The following is a 12,713-nucleotide window of genomic DNA, read 5'->3' on the forward strand; positions in this document are numbered from 1 at the left end:
GAACAGGCTGCCCAGGGCAGGGCTGCAGGCACCGGCCCTGCGAGTGCTCACACCCCGTGGAGACGAGGCCTCAGTGCCATGGGTTAGGGGTGGCCTTGGCAGTAAAGGCTGGACTGGATGGGCTTAAAGGGCTTTTCCAACCTGGTTGATTCTACGAAAACATATACATATATATTTTATATATATAAATATATATTTATTTAATACAATATTTTATATAATATATATTTTCCTCCATATAGAGCCCTCTGCTTTATATCATATCTCTTCTTCCTGGCATGGTTCATTATAGGCTGCTAAGCCAAGCAGTACCTGTCCTAAGTTAATTCTTTATTACAGAAGGCTTTCAGGCTGGTGAAGCAGTCCAGACGTTGGCAGTGCTGGGTCCTGAACACTGGGCTGTTGACAAGAGCAGGCAAGGAGAAACACAAGGTATTTCTTGTACTTACTGCTTCCTTCTTCACTAAGCTGCTTTGGTCTCAGGTCAGGGGGAGAACGGCTGCTCTGAGCTGCTGTGGGGACCTGGAGGCTTTATGCTCTGTTGGGGCTATTGCTGGGTTAGAAAAAGGAAGATGAAAGCCTTGTGAGCTGTGTCAGCGCAGCACTGAGGAGCCAACCTGGAGAAGGGAGCCTGCTCTTAGCTGCATCAATGGGCTGCCTGCTACAGAAGCCCTGTCCATGCACATCGAGCTTTCAGGCTCTGCAGTGACTTGTTCAGACCTGGCTTGGCTGCTGGGTTCTCCCCAGAGCAAGTCAATCAGTGGCATCCGAGCAGGGGTTTCTTGGGATGAGCATCACTTCCCATGGGTGCTGGGAACCCATGGCCTGACTACCGTGACCTCTGTTTGCTTCTGCTTGAGCTGCAAGCTTGGAGAAGATAGAAAAAAGCTTTAACCCCTCCCCATACCAAGTACAGAATCATTCAGGCTCCCACTTCCCTTTTAATGAAAGCCACCATTTCTGCCCCATTCATCACGGGTGTGGGTGTTAACATGGCTGGGAGTGTTCAGTGTTAGTTTGTTACCCCAATGCACTCTGGCTGGCAGCCTTTACCTGGTGACCCGGGAGAGAACCTTCTCAAGGTGCCATTGCTTTGACTTTACAAGGCAATTCTGTGTAAGTGGTGAGAGCAGCAGTGCAGGGACCTGCTCACATTTATGTATTAAAAAAAAAAAATAGATTTAACAATGTTATTTTGTGAAATGATTTTTAGGAAAACAGGTTTCACTGCGTGTAACCTGGAGGGAAATGCTGTAATATTTCAGATCAAGTCATTTTTTGTGACCTAGGCAACTCAAATCTTCTGCCTTTCTCTTGCATGAAACAACCTCTGCCTTTTCTTTTGTCATACACTATGGACAATAGAGAACCTTGCAGGTAATTTCTCTGTAGGGTTTCCCTTTAGAGACGTGGGTATTGGTTAGCAATCAACACTCCTACTGCCTCCTGCTACAGCACAAACAGCCAGTGGCAGAAGCTCTGACTCACTCCAGCGAGATGGTGATGGTGGCTCAGGACACTGAACAGGAATTAATCCAATAGCGTAGTTTTAAGGATATTATACCCAAAAATCCCCTGTGTGAATGTGGAAGGAAGATCTTTAGGTTCATTTCTGTGTGACAGATCCCACCAGCCCAAGTCCATATTCTTTTCTCGTTGTTAAAAACCAAAGACTTGATCCTTTGGTTGGACTCTACTGCAGGACTGGGTGCTTTGTGTCTGTCCTGGTGTGGGGGTTTGAAGTGAAACCTCTACAACCTGAGGCTGTGCAAGGTTGCTGTGGCTGGTGCAGTTCTCACAGGGTTGTTAAGTTACTGTTCGCTGCAGTTATATTTTTCTCTTCTGGTTTCTCTGCTTGCTGTGTGCAGGGTTCTGCTGCTGGCAACTCCTCCCCGCTGCCCCTGGGGAGTTACAGGGGTTGCTATGCAGAGGCTGGCTGTGTTTTGGGATGCTTCTCTAGGAAAATCTCTCTTGTTTTACTCCTGTCCACAGGGGCTGAGTCCAGGAGCACTTTCCCCTTGAGGTCTGTCTGTGCCATTGCCTGCTGATGTGCTTGCTCTAAGGGCAGCTGGAGGGACCCCTACTAACTGCTGTCCACAGGGCCATTGACTGGGGAGTATTCACCAGGAAGCACAATGAAGATTGTGGTGGCCAAAGTGCTGTGTCTCCTGGGCATCTGTGTCCTCATGCTGGTGGGATCCCTCCTTCCTGTCAAGATAATCGAGGCTGATTACGAGAAAGCTCATCGCTCCAAGAAGGTTCTTGCGCTCTGCAATTCTTTTGGAGGAGGAGTCTTCCTGGCCACGTGCTTCAATGCTTTGCTGCCTGCTGTGAGAGAAAAGGTAACTGCTTCTGAGCCTGTCTCCTATGGGCACTTTTAGTCAACTGGTGCCACTGTGTTCAGGACCCCTGTCCAGGGGAAGCAGCCTCCCTGCTCCTGCCCTGCAGGCCACCAGGCCTCTGAGCTGGTGGGGATAGGGGTGAAGGGTCTCTGTCCAGCCAGAGTGGCTCGTGAAGCCTCCTCAGAGATGGCCTGGTGCCCAAGAGCTGTGCCCATCTCCCATTCAGCTACTGCTCCGGTGCAGATGGGGATCTATTTAGTTTTTAATGCAGAAGGAGGCTGAGCATCGTCTGGATGTGAGGCTCAGAGCTCCTCCCGATTAGTGTGTGTTGAAAACATTGACAGCTGCAAACCTTGCCCTGGAAGGCAAATAGGTTCCTTATCTCCCGCACTGGGGCCTGTATACAAGGGTACAGGAAACATCATGGATTAATTTTGTCTCCATTTAGAGTTGTGTGAGCACACCAGGAATGTTTCACTTTTTGAGGGACAAAGGTGATTAATTCACTGTGGATTGTTTGCTTCTTTCCAGCTCAATGAAGTTCTTAGGCAGGGGAACGTGACCACTGACTACCCGGTGGCTGAGACCATCATGATGGTTGGCTTCTTTGTGACGGTCTTTGTGGAGCAGCTCATCTTGACTTTCCAGAAGGAAAAACCTTCCTTCATTGACTTGGAGACCTTCAATGCTGGCTCGGATGTCGGGAGTGACTCTGAATACGAGAGTCCTTTCATCGCATCTTCCCGCGGGCGCCCGTTGTACAGTGAACACAGTCACCACTCGCATGGCCTGAACATCCGGGAGCTTTCCTGCTCCAGCCCCATACGGCTCATTGGGCTGGGGTTTGCTTTGTGTACCCATTCCATCTTCGAGGGACTGGCCCTGGGCTTGCAGGAGGAAGGTGGCAAACTCATGAGCTTGTTCATAGGAGTTGCCATTCATGAGACGCTGGTGGCAGTGGCATTGGGCATCAGCATGGCTAAGACCTCGTTGCCACTGAAGGATGCTGTGAAGATGGCTGTGACAGTGAGCCTGATGATTCCTCTGGGCATTAGCATTGGGATGGGGATTGAGAGCACCCAAAACACGGCCAGCAACATTACTTCCCTGCTCCTGCAAGGCATCGCAGGGGGCACTTTCTTGTTCATCACCTTCTTTGAGATCCTTGCAAAGGAGTTGGAAGAGAAGAACAACCGTCTCTTGAAGGTTCTGTTCCTGGTGCTGGGCTATGCAGCTCTGGCTGGGCTGGTCTTCTTCAAGTGGTGAACACAGGAGCAATGGGAAGCAAACCTCACCTCCTTCCCTTGCAAAGAGCACCAGAGATGAGCTTCTCTTCAGCCAAGGGGGATGCTGAAGCTCAGTGGCTCAGTGAAACATCACAGTCCAGGTGGTATCTCTATATTGACCTAAAGAAGGAGAATTTCTTCCTGTGTTCTCAGAGGGAGATGAAGATAAGGAGTGTCCCAGTGTAGGTGCCACAGGTATTGTCCCTCCTCCCCGGATCTGCAGGCACAGCAGCTTGTGAAGAGATTAGTTGAGACAGACATCTGATTCTAAGGCTGCCTTCAAGGAGCTCATCAAGCATGTGGTTTCCTGTTAATCTGCCCTCTCCCTCCTTCCCCTCCCACTCATTACACAGTCTGGGGCTGAGACTCTGCTCCCTTCACTCTTGGGCTCTGAGAAGGTGAGAAACAATAACAGCAATACAGTCAAAAGCAAGTGTGGTCATGGATTGCACAGCTGCACTAAGCTGCTTTTGCTAGCTTAGTTTTGAGCCATGCCTGGTTCTGAGAGCTGCCAAAAATCATCCCTTCTGGGCCTGTGGTGTGCCTGGTGCCACAGCTCCCCCCAACAGAGCTTCCATCCTGATCCATGGTGACTCAGGAGCTTTTGTTTCGGACTCATTAATGGACAAAATGAGGCCAGGTTGCTGTCCCGTGTTTCCTTTTCCACATCTTGTCCGTATGATGAGCACTCCATAAGGAAAACCTCCAGCAGACTGCTAATGTACCATTTGGAAATCTTCGTGTCCCTGTCCGAAGGGACAGCATTCCCGCAGCCTGGGATCCACCGGTTTGTGAGGAATGAGCAGCAGCAGTTTCCAGCAAGAATATTTTAAGGGCAAGTGCTCGTGGTGGAATGGGTTTAGCAGCTGCCCTCAGATGTGGGTTTGTGCTCCCTGCTCTCGCTGCTGGCAGGCTCACGTGGCTGCGCTGCATTACAGAGGCTTTGCAGGGCAGCTTGTTGGGAGTCTTCAAAAGCAATCTCTTCCCTTGGGCTTTAGGAGGTTGTGGAAGGGCTGATCAGAGGCGCTGCGCAGGAGCAGCTCTCCCCTGGCTCCGGAGCACAGCTCCAGGGAAGCTCAGCACGCTGCGCATCCTGTCCTGATCATTGGATTTACCCTCCTGGCTGAAGAGCTCAGATCAGAGCCTGGAGCTGGGAGCTTGGCCTCCCCGCTGCCTCCTGCTGCTGTGACATGAGCGAGCCTTTGCTTCTGCAGCAGCTTCCGCAGGCAGAGCAAAGCTCGTTGGAAGTGCTGATGGGATTATAACGGGCTTAGCTGTGGTGCAGTCCCTGTTAGTGTGATCCAAAGTGGGAAGAAGGATGGGTGAGACTGTGAAACAGCATCTTGGAGGCAGTGGTTGGCACAGCTGCAGCATATGGAGGCTGATGAGACTCATCTGACACTTCCTGGTGCTAGCTATTTTAATTGCCACAACATACCAAAGTCAATTAATCTTGCTTTGAAAAACCTGGAGTGCCAGGGGGAAGGGAGAGTTATTTTAGGCCTCAGATGGCATAAATGAGCAGGGCCTGAGGAGAACGTAATAGGCCTGGACGTGATAAAGCTCTGTTATTTCACTTCTGCAGCCAGCTCATGTGGGCAGCGTGGCTCCTGTTGGCGGTCTCAGTGCTGGTGGCTGTGCTGGGGCACTTGCTGTGGGAGCACAACGCTGACTGTCCCTGCTTGGGCACAGCCACTGTGGCTCTCAGTCACTTGTAGGTGCTTTGCCCTATACCTGAGTAAATGGGTGAAGGCCAGAAGGCAGCTGTATCCCAGCACCCCATTTCCCCTCCTCATCTTCCTCATCCTTCCTTGGGCCTGGCTCCGTCTACATTCGAGGGTTGCGGTACTAAAGCCAAGCCAAGCTGTTGATTTCTTAACCTGTGCCCAAGAGATCAGTAGGGATCCCACTACTGGGAGCTGGGATCATGGATCCACTCCAGCCCTCTCTGGGTCTGGGGTCAGTGTGACAGTGAGGGGCCAGGCTGCAGCCTCGGGTTTGCACCCTTCTTCAGGTGGAGCTGGCAGGGGGGCTGAGCTGTCCCCCCTCTTCCTGCTACCCGGGAGGGGTTTATTCACCTGTGAGTAGCAGAGTCCGGTGTTCCTGGGTTGGTTTAGGGGCAGAGGAGGACGAGCCCTACCTGCTGCTCCCAATAAAGCCTCTGGCCTCCATCCCTTTGCATCCCTTGTTCATATGAAGTCACCGTCGTTCCACCGCGTCCCCTGATCATGCAACAGGGGCATGTGCAGATCCTCCAGCAGGCAAACCCCAGCCTGAGCTCAGAGGGCGAGCACAGGGGTAGAAGGCTCCTGTTCCCCCCCTTCTCCCATCCCACTCTGCATCGCAGTGATTCAGCCCTGCGTGTGCAGCCAGCAGCGGCCCCATTGCGTAAAGCTTGGCGGGGAGCTGGGGACTGAATGAAGCAGAGGAGGAGCCGTAGCTAAAATGATCAAGGCAACTCATTCATTGCCTCTAACGAGTAGTACCCGTCTCCGTGACGCTGTGGGGGACTGTGGGCAGGCAGGGGGGGCACCGTGGGGTGCCTTTTCATTGCAGGGTGCCAGCCAGGACCCTGTCCCTATTCCCAAGAGGGAAGGTTGGTGGGGGGGGTGTGTGTGTGTGTGTGTCCCCAGCCCCTTGCTTCCTGCTAGGCCCATCAGTGCTCCTCAAGGGACACGTGCTGGTGGCTGCTATTAATAGGAGCTGCGGATTTTAATTGCTGCTGTATGGGATCAAGCACAAGTGAGGCGGCTTCGGCGCTGGTCACTGCCCAGCTCCACAGTGACCTCCCAACCCTTGGGGCCTGTGGTCACCTCATGCTCCAGCCCCACTGTCCCCATGGTGGGGCAGAGCACCCCACAGCTCCTAACCCTGGCTGCAGCCCCTTGCTGAGGACCTTGCCCTTGAGCCTGTGCTCTGAGCAGCTCAGGCCCCAGTCCTGCTCCCCTGCACTGGGGAGGTGGTGGCGGGGGGGTCCCACAGCCCCAGCAGATGCCACCCACGGACCCCAATGTGTCACTTGATGGGGGCTGTGGCCAAGGAGCAGCTCTGCCCCTGCCTGGGGCCTCTCTGGGGTTTTGGGGCTCCCGATCCTGCTCTGCCGCGGCACCTGCAGAGGGGCCACGGCCGCTGGTGACAGAGCCCCCGTGCTCGGTCCCTGCAGCCCGGTGTCACCGCCTAAGCCACCCACAACGGCCACCGGGGCTCAGAGCGCCCTGCTGCTGCCTGCGCCCTGCCAGCCCCGGGTCTCAGCACCTCTCCATCCCTCTCCGTGTCCCTGCATCCCCCGCCAGCACCGGCGGGGCCCGGTCCCCATGCTGGGCTGCGCGCCCCTGCCTGTGCATCCCCGTGTCCGTGCTCACGGGTGGCCCCATCCGCCCGTGGCCCCGGCCCTGCGCTCGGCCCGGAGCCGCTCGGGGCTGGGCCCGGGGGTCCGGCGGCCCCGGGCGGGGCGGGCGCGGCGGGCGGGGCCGGCGGCGGGGCGGGATCGGCTCTGCGGCGGCCGCACCGCACCGAGCCGCGCCGCACCGCGCCGAGCCCCCGCCGGGCCGGGCCGAGCCCCGCCGCACCGAGCCCAGCCCCGCCGCGCCGGGCGGACCGGAGCCGCCGCTCCGGGGCCGCCCCGGGCCGGGCCATGCGCTGAGGCCGCCTCGCAGCCCGCAGCCAAGGGCGGATCCCGGGCAGGACACGGTGAGGCGCGGGCACCGCAATGCGACCGGCGCGGCGGGGAGGCAGGGGAGGGACGCGGGGGGCGCCCTGGGCGATGGCCCGGGAGGGGGAACGGAGCCGAGACCCCGGCCCGGCGCGACGGGACCCTGGTCCTTGCCCGTCATCCTGCCCCTGCCGTCTGCATCCTGCCCCTTCGCCTGCCCGACACCTCCCTCCTGCCCCTGCCCTCCCTCCCTCCTGCCCTCCATCCCTCCCTCCCTCCTGCCCTCCATCCATCCCTCCCTCCTGCCCCTGCCCTCCATCCCTCCCTCCTGCCCTCCATCCCTCCCTCCTGCCCTCCATCCCTCCCTCCCTCCTGCCTCTGCCCTCCATCACGATCACCAGACCCCCCCCCCCAGCTGTTTGTCTCCTCCAGCGCTGGTGTCCAAGTGGGAGGGTGCCGAGGGGTGCCGGTGGGGTGAAGAGCCCCCCCGGCAGGACCATGCCTGGGCTGCACCCGGGGCTGGCTGCTGACCCCATCCCCGGGAGCCATGGGGAGGCCGTGGCACTGTGGGGTTGCGGCAGTGCCCATGAAGGCCCCTCCAGCCCAGCCCCCTGGTCCCAGTGCCCTGCGCTGTGGCCCCGAGGCCGGGGGCTCTTTGCTCTGCGGGACCCTCACCAGCCCCGGCCAGGGTCTGATGTTCCCTTGCTCCAGCCCTGGCCCCATGAGCCGGTGACGGTTGTGACATGGTAGAACCCAAGGGGCATTTTTCTGCCCCTTGTGCAGGGAGCCCTCAATGGGGCAAGCTTCTTGGGTGCCCAAGGCCACAGTGATGGGCTCCCTCTCTGTATCCCGGCTGCTTCCTCCCCTGCTTTTGCAGGCACCAGCCCCTGCCTGGGTGTTTGGGAGCGAGCTGGGGTTTCGGAGCTGCCTGTGGGAGCTGGGGCTGTAGGGTGGGGATGCCACGGCCATGGGGAGGGGCCGGTTCCCCCGGAGGTGCCCAGCGCAGGGCTGCCCGCGGGGCTTTGCTGTGCCCCTCTTCCAGACCTGTTGGTCCCCGCACTGAGGTGGAGGTGGTGGGAGCGGTGCTGGCTGGGGACGGAACTGACTCCCTCCAGCATCTGCCCAAAGCGGGGTCACTGCCCTCCCACCCCGATGGTTGCCATTGCTGGGGCACCTCCAGACCCCCTGTCCGTGGCCAAGGCTCTGCGGTGCCCTGTGTGTGCTGGGGACACCTCACAGGGCAGAGCCGATGCTGCCCTTCCTGTGCTGCAGCAGGGAAACTGAGGCAGGGTCTGGCTGAGGGGATGCTCAGCCTGGGGCTTGGCATCAGCGCCTCGTTGTGCCTCCTTGGTCCACGTCCTGCGGCAGCATCACTTGGGGGGGGGGGGAGGTACAAGTGGGGACCCCGTCAGCCCCATGTGAGGGGTTTGGCAGCCATGGGGGTCTCGGAGCCTGCAGGCCACAAGCCCACAGCCATGCCCGGGTCTCTCTGCCCCTGCTACATCACCAGGGTGTGAGTGGAGCCGAGGGGTGGCAGAGCACAGGGCACGGCACGGGGCGCAGCGCGCGGTGGCACTGGGTGCAATGGCACCTCTGTGCTCGGCAGCCACAGCAGAGCTTGGGGGGGCTCTGGGGGCCACCGGGTCCTCCCTGGGCCGGCAGCTGCCCCATGGGGTTGTTCCTGCTGCCGGGGGGGGCTCTGGGGGTCCCGGGGCTCTCGGTGCTTGTGTCCCCCCCCGCAGCGCTGTGTGCCATATGGCTGCAGCGGGCGGCTGGTAAAAATAACCAAAGCTGCTGCACCCCGGACGGGCCGGGAGCACCCTGCAAGGGCACCTCAAGGGCATGGGGGGGGCCGGGACCCCCCCCCCCCCAGTGCATTGGCCTGGTTGGAGCAGGGGGGCTGCATTTCTAAGGGGGCTTCCACTGGGGACGGGGGTGGGGGGGGGAGGCTGCCCCATTCCCCCCCTTTAAAACTGGGGGGGTTCCATCCCGAAGCCCCCGCTGCCGCTGTGACACCTCCCTGTGCCCTCTCCCTCGCAGCATCCGCGGCAGCATCCGCAGGGCAAGATGCCGGAGCAGAGCAACGATTACCGGGTGGTGGTGTTCGGCGCCGGCGGCGTGGGCAAGAGCTCGCTGGTGCTGCGCTTCGTGAAGGGGACCTTCCGGGACACGTACATCCCCACCATCGAGGACACGTACCGCCAGGTCATCAGCTGCGACAAGAGCGTCTGCACCCTGCAGATCACCGACACCACGGGCAGCCACCAGTTCCCAGCCATGCAGCGCCTCTCCATCTCCAAGGGCCATGCCTTCATCCTGGTCTTCTCCGTCACCAGCAAGCAGTCCCTGGAGGAGCTGAAGCCCATCTACCAGCAGATCGTGCAGATCAAGGGCAGCGTGGAGAGCATCCCCATCATGCTGGTGGGCAACAAGTGCGACGAGACCCAGCGGGAGGTGGAAAGCAGGGAGGGGGAGGCCATGGCCAAGGAGTGGAAATGCGCCTTCATGGAGACCTCGGCCAAGATGAACTACAATGTCAAGGAGCTCTTCCAGGAGCTGCTGAACCTGGAGAAGAGGAGGAACGTGAGCCTCACCATCGACGGGAAGCGCTCCAGCAAGCAGAAGAGGACAGACAAAATCAAGGGGAAGTGCAGCATCATGTAGAGCCCCAGACTGGCCCGCACCCCCCCCCTCCAGTTCACCTCCCTCTCCCCCATGGCTGGACGCGACATCGCAGCGGGGCCATCCCCTCGTCCTCTGTGCCATCACTGTGACTGTGTGGGGACGCTGGCGGCGAGGGCTGCGCTCGCCTCAGGTCTTGGGGTGAAGACGGGGCATCCCAACGAGCTGAGGGATGCTCGACCGCCCCACGCTCGGCACAACGGGACCAGGGACACGCAGCCAGGCACCACTGGGGAGCACATGGATGCAACCCCTACCCCCCCCATCCACGTTCTCTGCAGCACAACCGGCAGCACCGGCTGGTCCCGTTCCTGTCCCCTCTCCGGTGGGAGTCCCCACAATGGTCCTCGTGGTGGGAAGGACGGTGCAGGATGAGGGGCTCGGTGTCACCCCTGGGGACAGGCGCTCGCGTCCCGGCTGCTCCGCGCACCCCTGTCCGCACGCAGGCAGAGACCTGGGGTAGGAGCAGCCCCTGCTCGCTGCCCGCTCACCCCTTACCCCCAGCCCTGTCCCGGCACCGTGGCCCCTTCTGCTCCCCCCGCAGCCCCTTGCCCCCCCTGCCCAGTTCTGGTGCCGCAGCCGGGAGCCACCAGTCCAAGCACAAAGCATCGGGTCCGAGGGAGGTCCTGACCCAGCACAATCCTGGTGAGCTCCGGTGGGAGACCCCCTGCCCCCCCCCCCAACCCTCCCCAACCCCGCCGCTGCACCGTGAGCCCCACAGCCTGGCTGGGCCGCGATGCCGCGGTGATGGGCGCTGCTGCTCCCTGCGCAGTGCCCTGCTGTGGGCAGCGTGTCCCCCCTGCCTGCGGTCCCCGCTGCAGGCTGGCCTCTGGCCCCACACCCCAGGGACCCCCAAGACACCCCCCCAACCCCCCCCCCCCCCCCCAGCTCTGGTGCAGCCCTGCTTGTTCCCCCATGGCCGGAGCGGGGTCCCCGCGCTGTCACCAGCCCCTCATCCCAGCGAGGTTTGTCCCCTTGCTCCGGCCCTGCTCACCCTGCGCCAGGGCTCCTGGGGCTGTCCCCAAGGGGGTGTCTCTGGGCAGGCTGGGCCCCCCCCGGCCCCGACCCCGCGCCGCTGTGCCCAGCTCTCTGCACCCTTGGCTTTTTACAACAGGACCCGAGCACCCAGGGGACGAGGTGACGTGATGATGTAGCCTTTATTCTAGAAATAGTCTTCCTTCAATAAAGAGATGAGAAACGCTCCTGCGTCACCGCAGAGCAGCACCCGGCGGGGGGGGGGCACGGCTTGGGACCAAGGGGGTGCGAGGAGGGATAGGGGTGTGCATGCGTGTGCATGCGCGTGCAACTCTCTGCATACGTGTGCATCTCCGCACGCGTGTGCATCTCTGCATGCGTGTGCAACTCTCTGCGTGCGTGTGCGTCTCCCTGCATGTGTGTGCATCTCCCTGCATGCGTGTGCATCTCCCTGCATGTGTGTGCGTCTCTGCATGCATGTGCAACTCTCTGCGTGCGTGTGCATCTCCGCACGCGTGTGCCTCTCTTTGCACGCGTGTGCATCTCTGCACACGTGTGCATCTCCCTGCATGCGTGTGCATCTCTGCATGCTTGCCCATGCATGCTGCGGGCGCGTGCACGCACACGCACGGAGAAGCATCCCCGCTGGTGCATGTGGACACGCGTGTGCACCCCCCCGCTTTCCCTTCCCCCAGGGGTCCGTGCCCCCCCCCGCTCCTCGCTGCCGGTGCAGGCTGATGTCCCCGTGGGGAGGGGGTGGGAGCTGGGTGCGTGCGTCATCATGCCTGTTGCCTTGGAAACCATCTGCTCCCCGGGCACGGGAGCCGTGTGGGCATGTGTGCGCGGGCGGGGGGCGGCGGGGGAGCGGGGCCCGGCCATGGCCATGGCCCCACCGCGGTGCCGCGGCTCCGGTGGCACGGACACGGCTCCACGGGCACGGACCCGGCTCCGTGAGCACGGACCCGGCTCCATGGGCACGGACCCGGCTCCACGGGCACGGACCCGGCTCCACGGGCACGGACCCGGCTCCATGGGGATGCTCGGGGCTCCCTGGGGACCGCCGCAGCTCCGCGAGGGTGTCGCGGCTTCCTGGCGCTGGCCATGGGAGCCACTCCTGTCCCCTTGTCCCTCCCGTCTGTGCGTCCCTGCGTCCTGAGGGCTGCAAGGGGCCAGGACCTTCCGGCAGGAGGACAGGATGGGCACAGACAGGCACGGGGGGACATTGGGTGCTGGTCCCCACCTGCTGGGCCCCCCAGGATCCCCAGGCAAGGCTGCGGGGCTCGCAGGTTTCTTCTGGAGGCAAGGATGGGGGGGGCAAAAGAAACCTGTGCGGGGACTCCTGTGCTGAGAACCCCCAGTGCCCAGCGCGGCTCTGCAGGGCCTTCAGCTGGCGAACAGAACATCCCTGCCTCCCCGCTCCCGGGTCTCCAATCCCGCATCTTTGCTCCCCTCCTCCTGTCTCCCCCTGTCCCCCCACGCCGGCTGGTGCAGGTGGAGGCCTGTGTCAGTCGAGTCAGCTCGGAGCAGGAGCTTGGGCCTGCTGACTCTTTGGGATGCTCCAAGGGATGTCCCTCAGGACGTTATCACTCAGCAAAGGCCGCTTTCTCCAAGGAGGGTCTGGGTAGCTCCGGCCACTGCAGCCCCCCCATGCCCAAGCCTGGCACCCATTGAACCGCCCTGGCCAGGGGCACCTTGAGCCCCCAGAACCTGCACCCAGGAGCTTGGCTGGGCAGCGGCACAAGATTGAGACGGGCGATCCTCACAGGGCACCCAGTG

At 60.8% G+C, this 12,713-nt stretch overlaps 2 protein-coding genes across 4 annotated transcripts; both read left to right on the top strand.

The window, feature by feature from the left end:
* Positions 1-343: 343 nt before the first annotated feature.
* SLC39A3 (solute carrier family 39 member 3) lies at positions 344-5,799 on the top strand. 2 transcript variants are annotated; one of them, XM_065699892.1, is made up of 3 exons: positions 344-432; positions 1,993-2,342; positions 2,874-5,799. In XM_065699892.1, the coding sequence occupies exons 2-3, from the start codon at positions 2,136-2,138 to the stop codon at positions 3,606-3,608; spliced, it is 942 nt and encodes a 313-aa protein (XP_065555964.1). In that variant the 5' UTR covers positions 344-432; positions 1,993-2,135; the 3' UTR covers positions 3,609-5,799. The 2 variants fall into 2 exon arrangements, with proteins under 2 accessions (XP_065555964.1, XP_065555965.1); XM_065699893.1 differs by having other exon boundaries at positions 363-432; positions 2,101-2,342.
* On the top strand, positions 376-11,163 carry DIRAS1 (DIRAS family GTPase 1). 2 transcript variants are annotated; one of them, XM_065699894.1, is made up of 2 exons: positions 376-432; positions 9,321-11,163. In XM_065699894.1, exon 2 carries the CDS (start codon positions 9,348-9,350, stop codon positions 9,942-9,944), a length of 597 nt encoding a protein of 198 aa, XP_065555966.1. In that variant the 5' UTR covers positions 376-432; positions 9,321-9,347; the 3' UTR covers positions 9,945-11,163. The 2 variants fall into 2 exon arrangements, with proteins under 2 accessions (XP_065555966.1, XP_065555967.1); XM_065699895.1 differs by lacking the exon at positions 376-432 and adding an exon at positions 7,203-7,318.
* The last annotated feature ends 1,550 nt before the right edge of the window (positions 11,164-12,713 follow it).

This window comes from Lathamus discolor, chromosome 21 (assembly GCF_037157495.1).
Source record: "Lathamus discolor isolate bLatDis1 chromosome 21, bLatDis1.hap1, whole genome shotgun sequence".
NCBI lineage: Eukaryota > Metazoa > Chordata > Aves > Psittaciformes > Psittacidae > Lathamus > Lathamus discolor.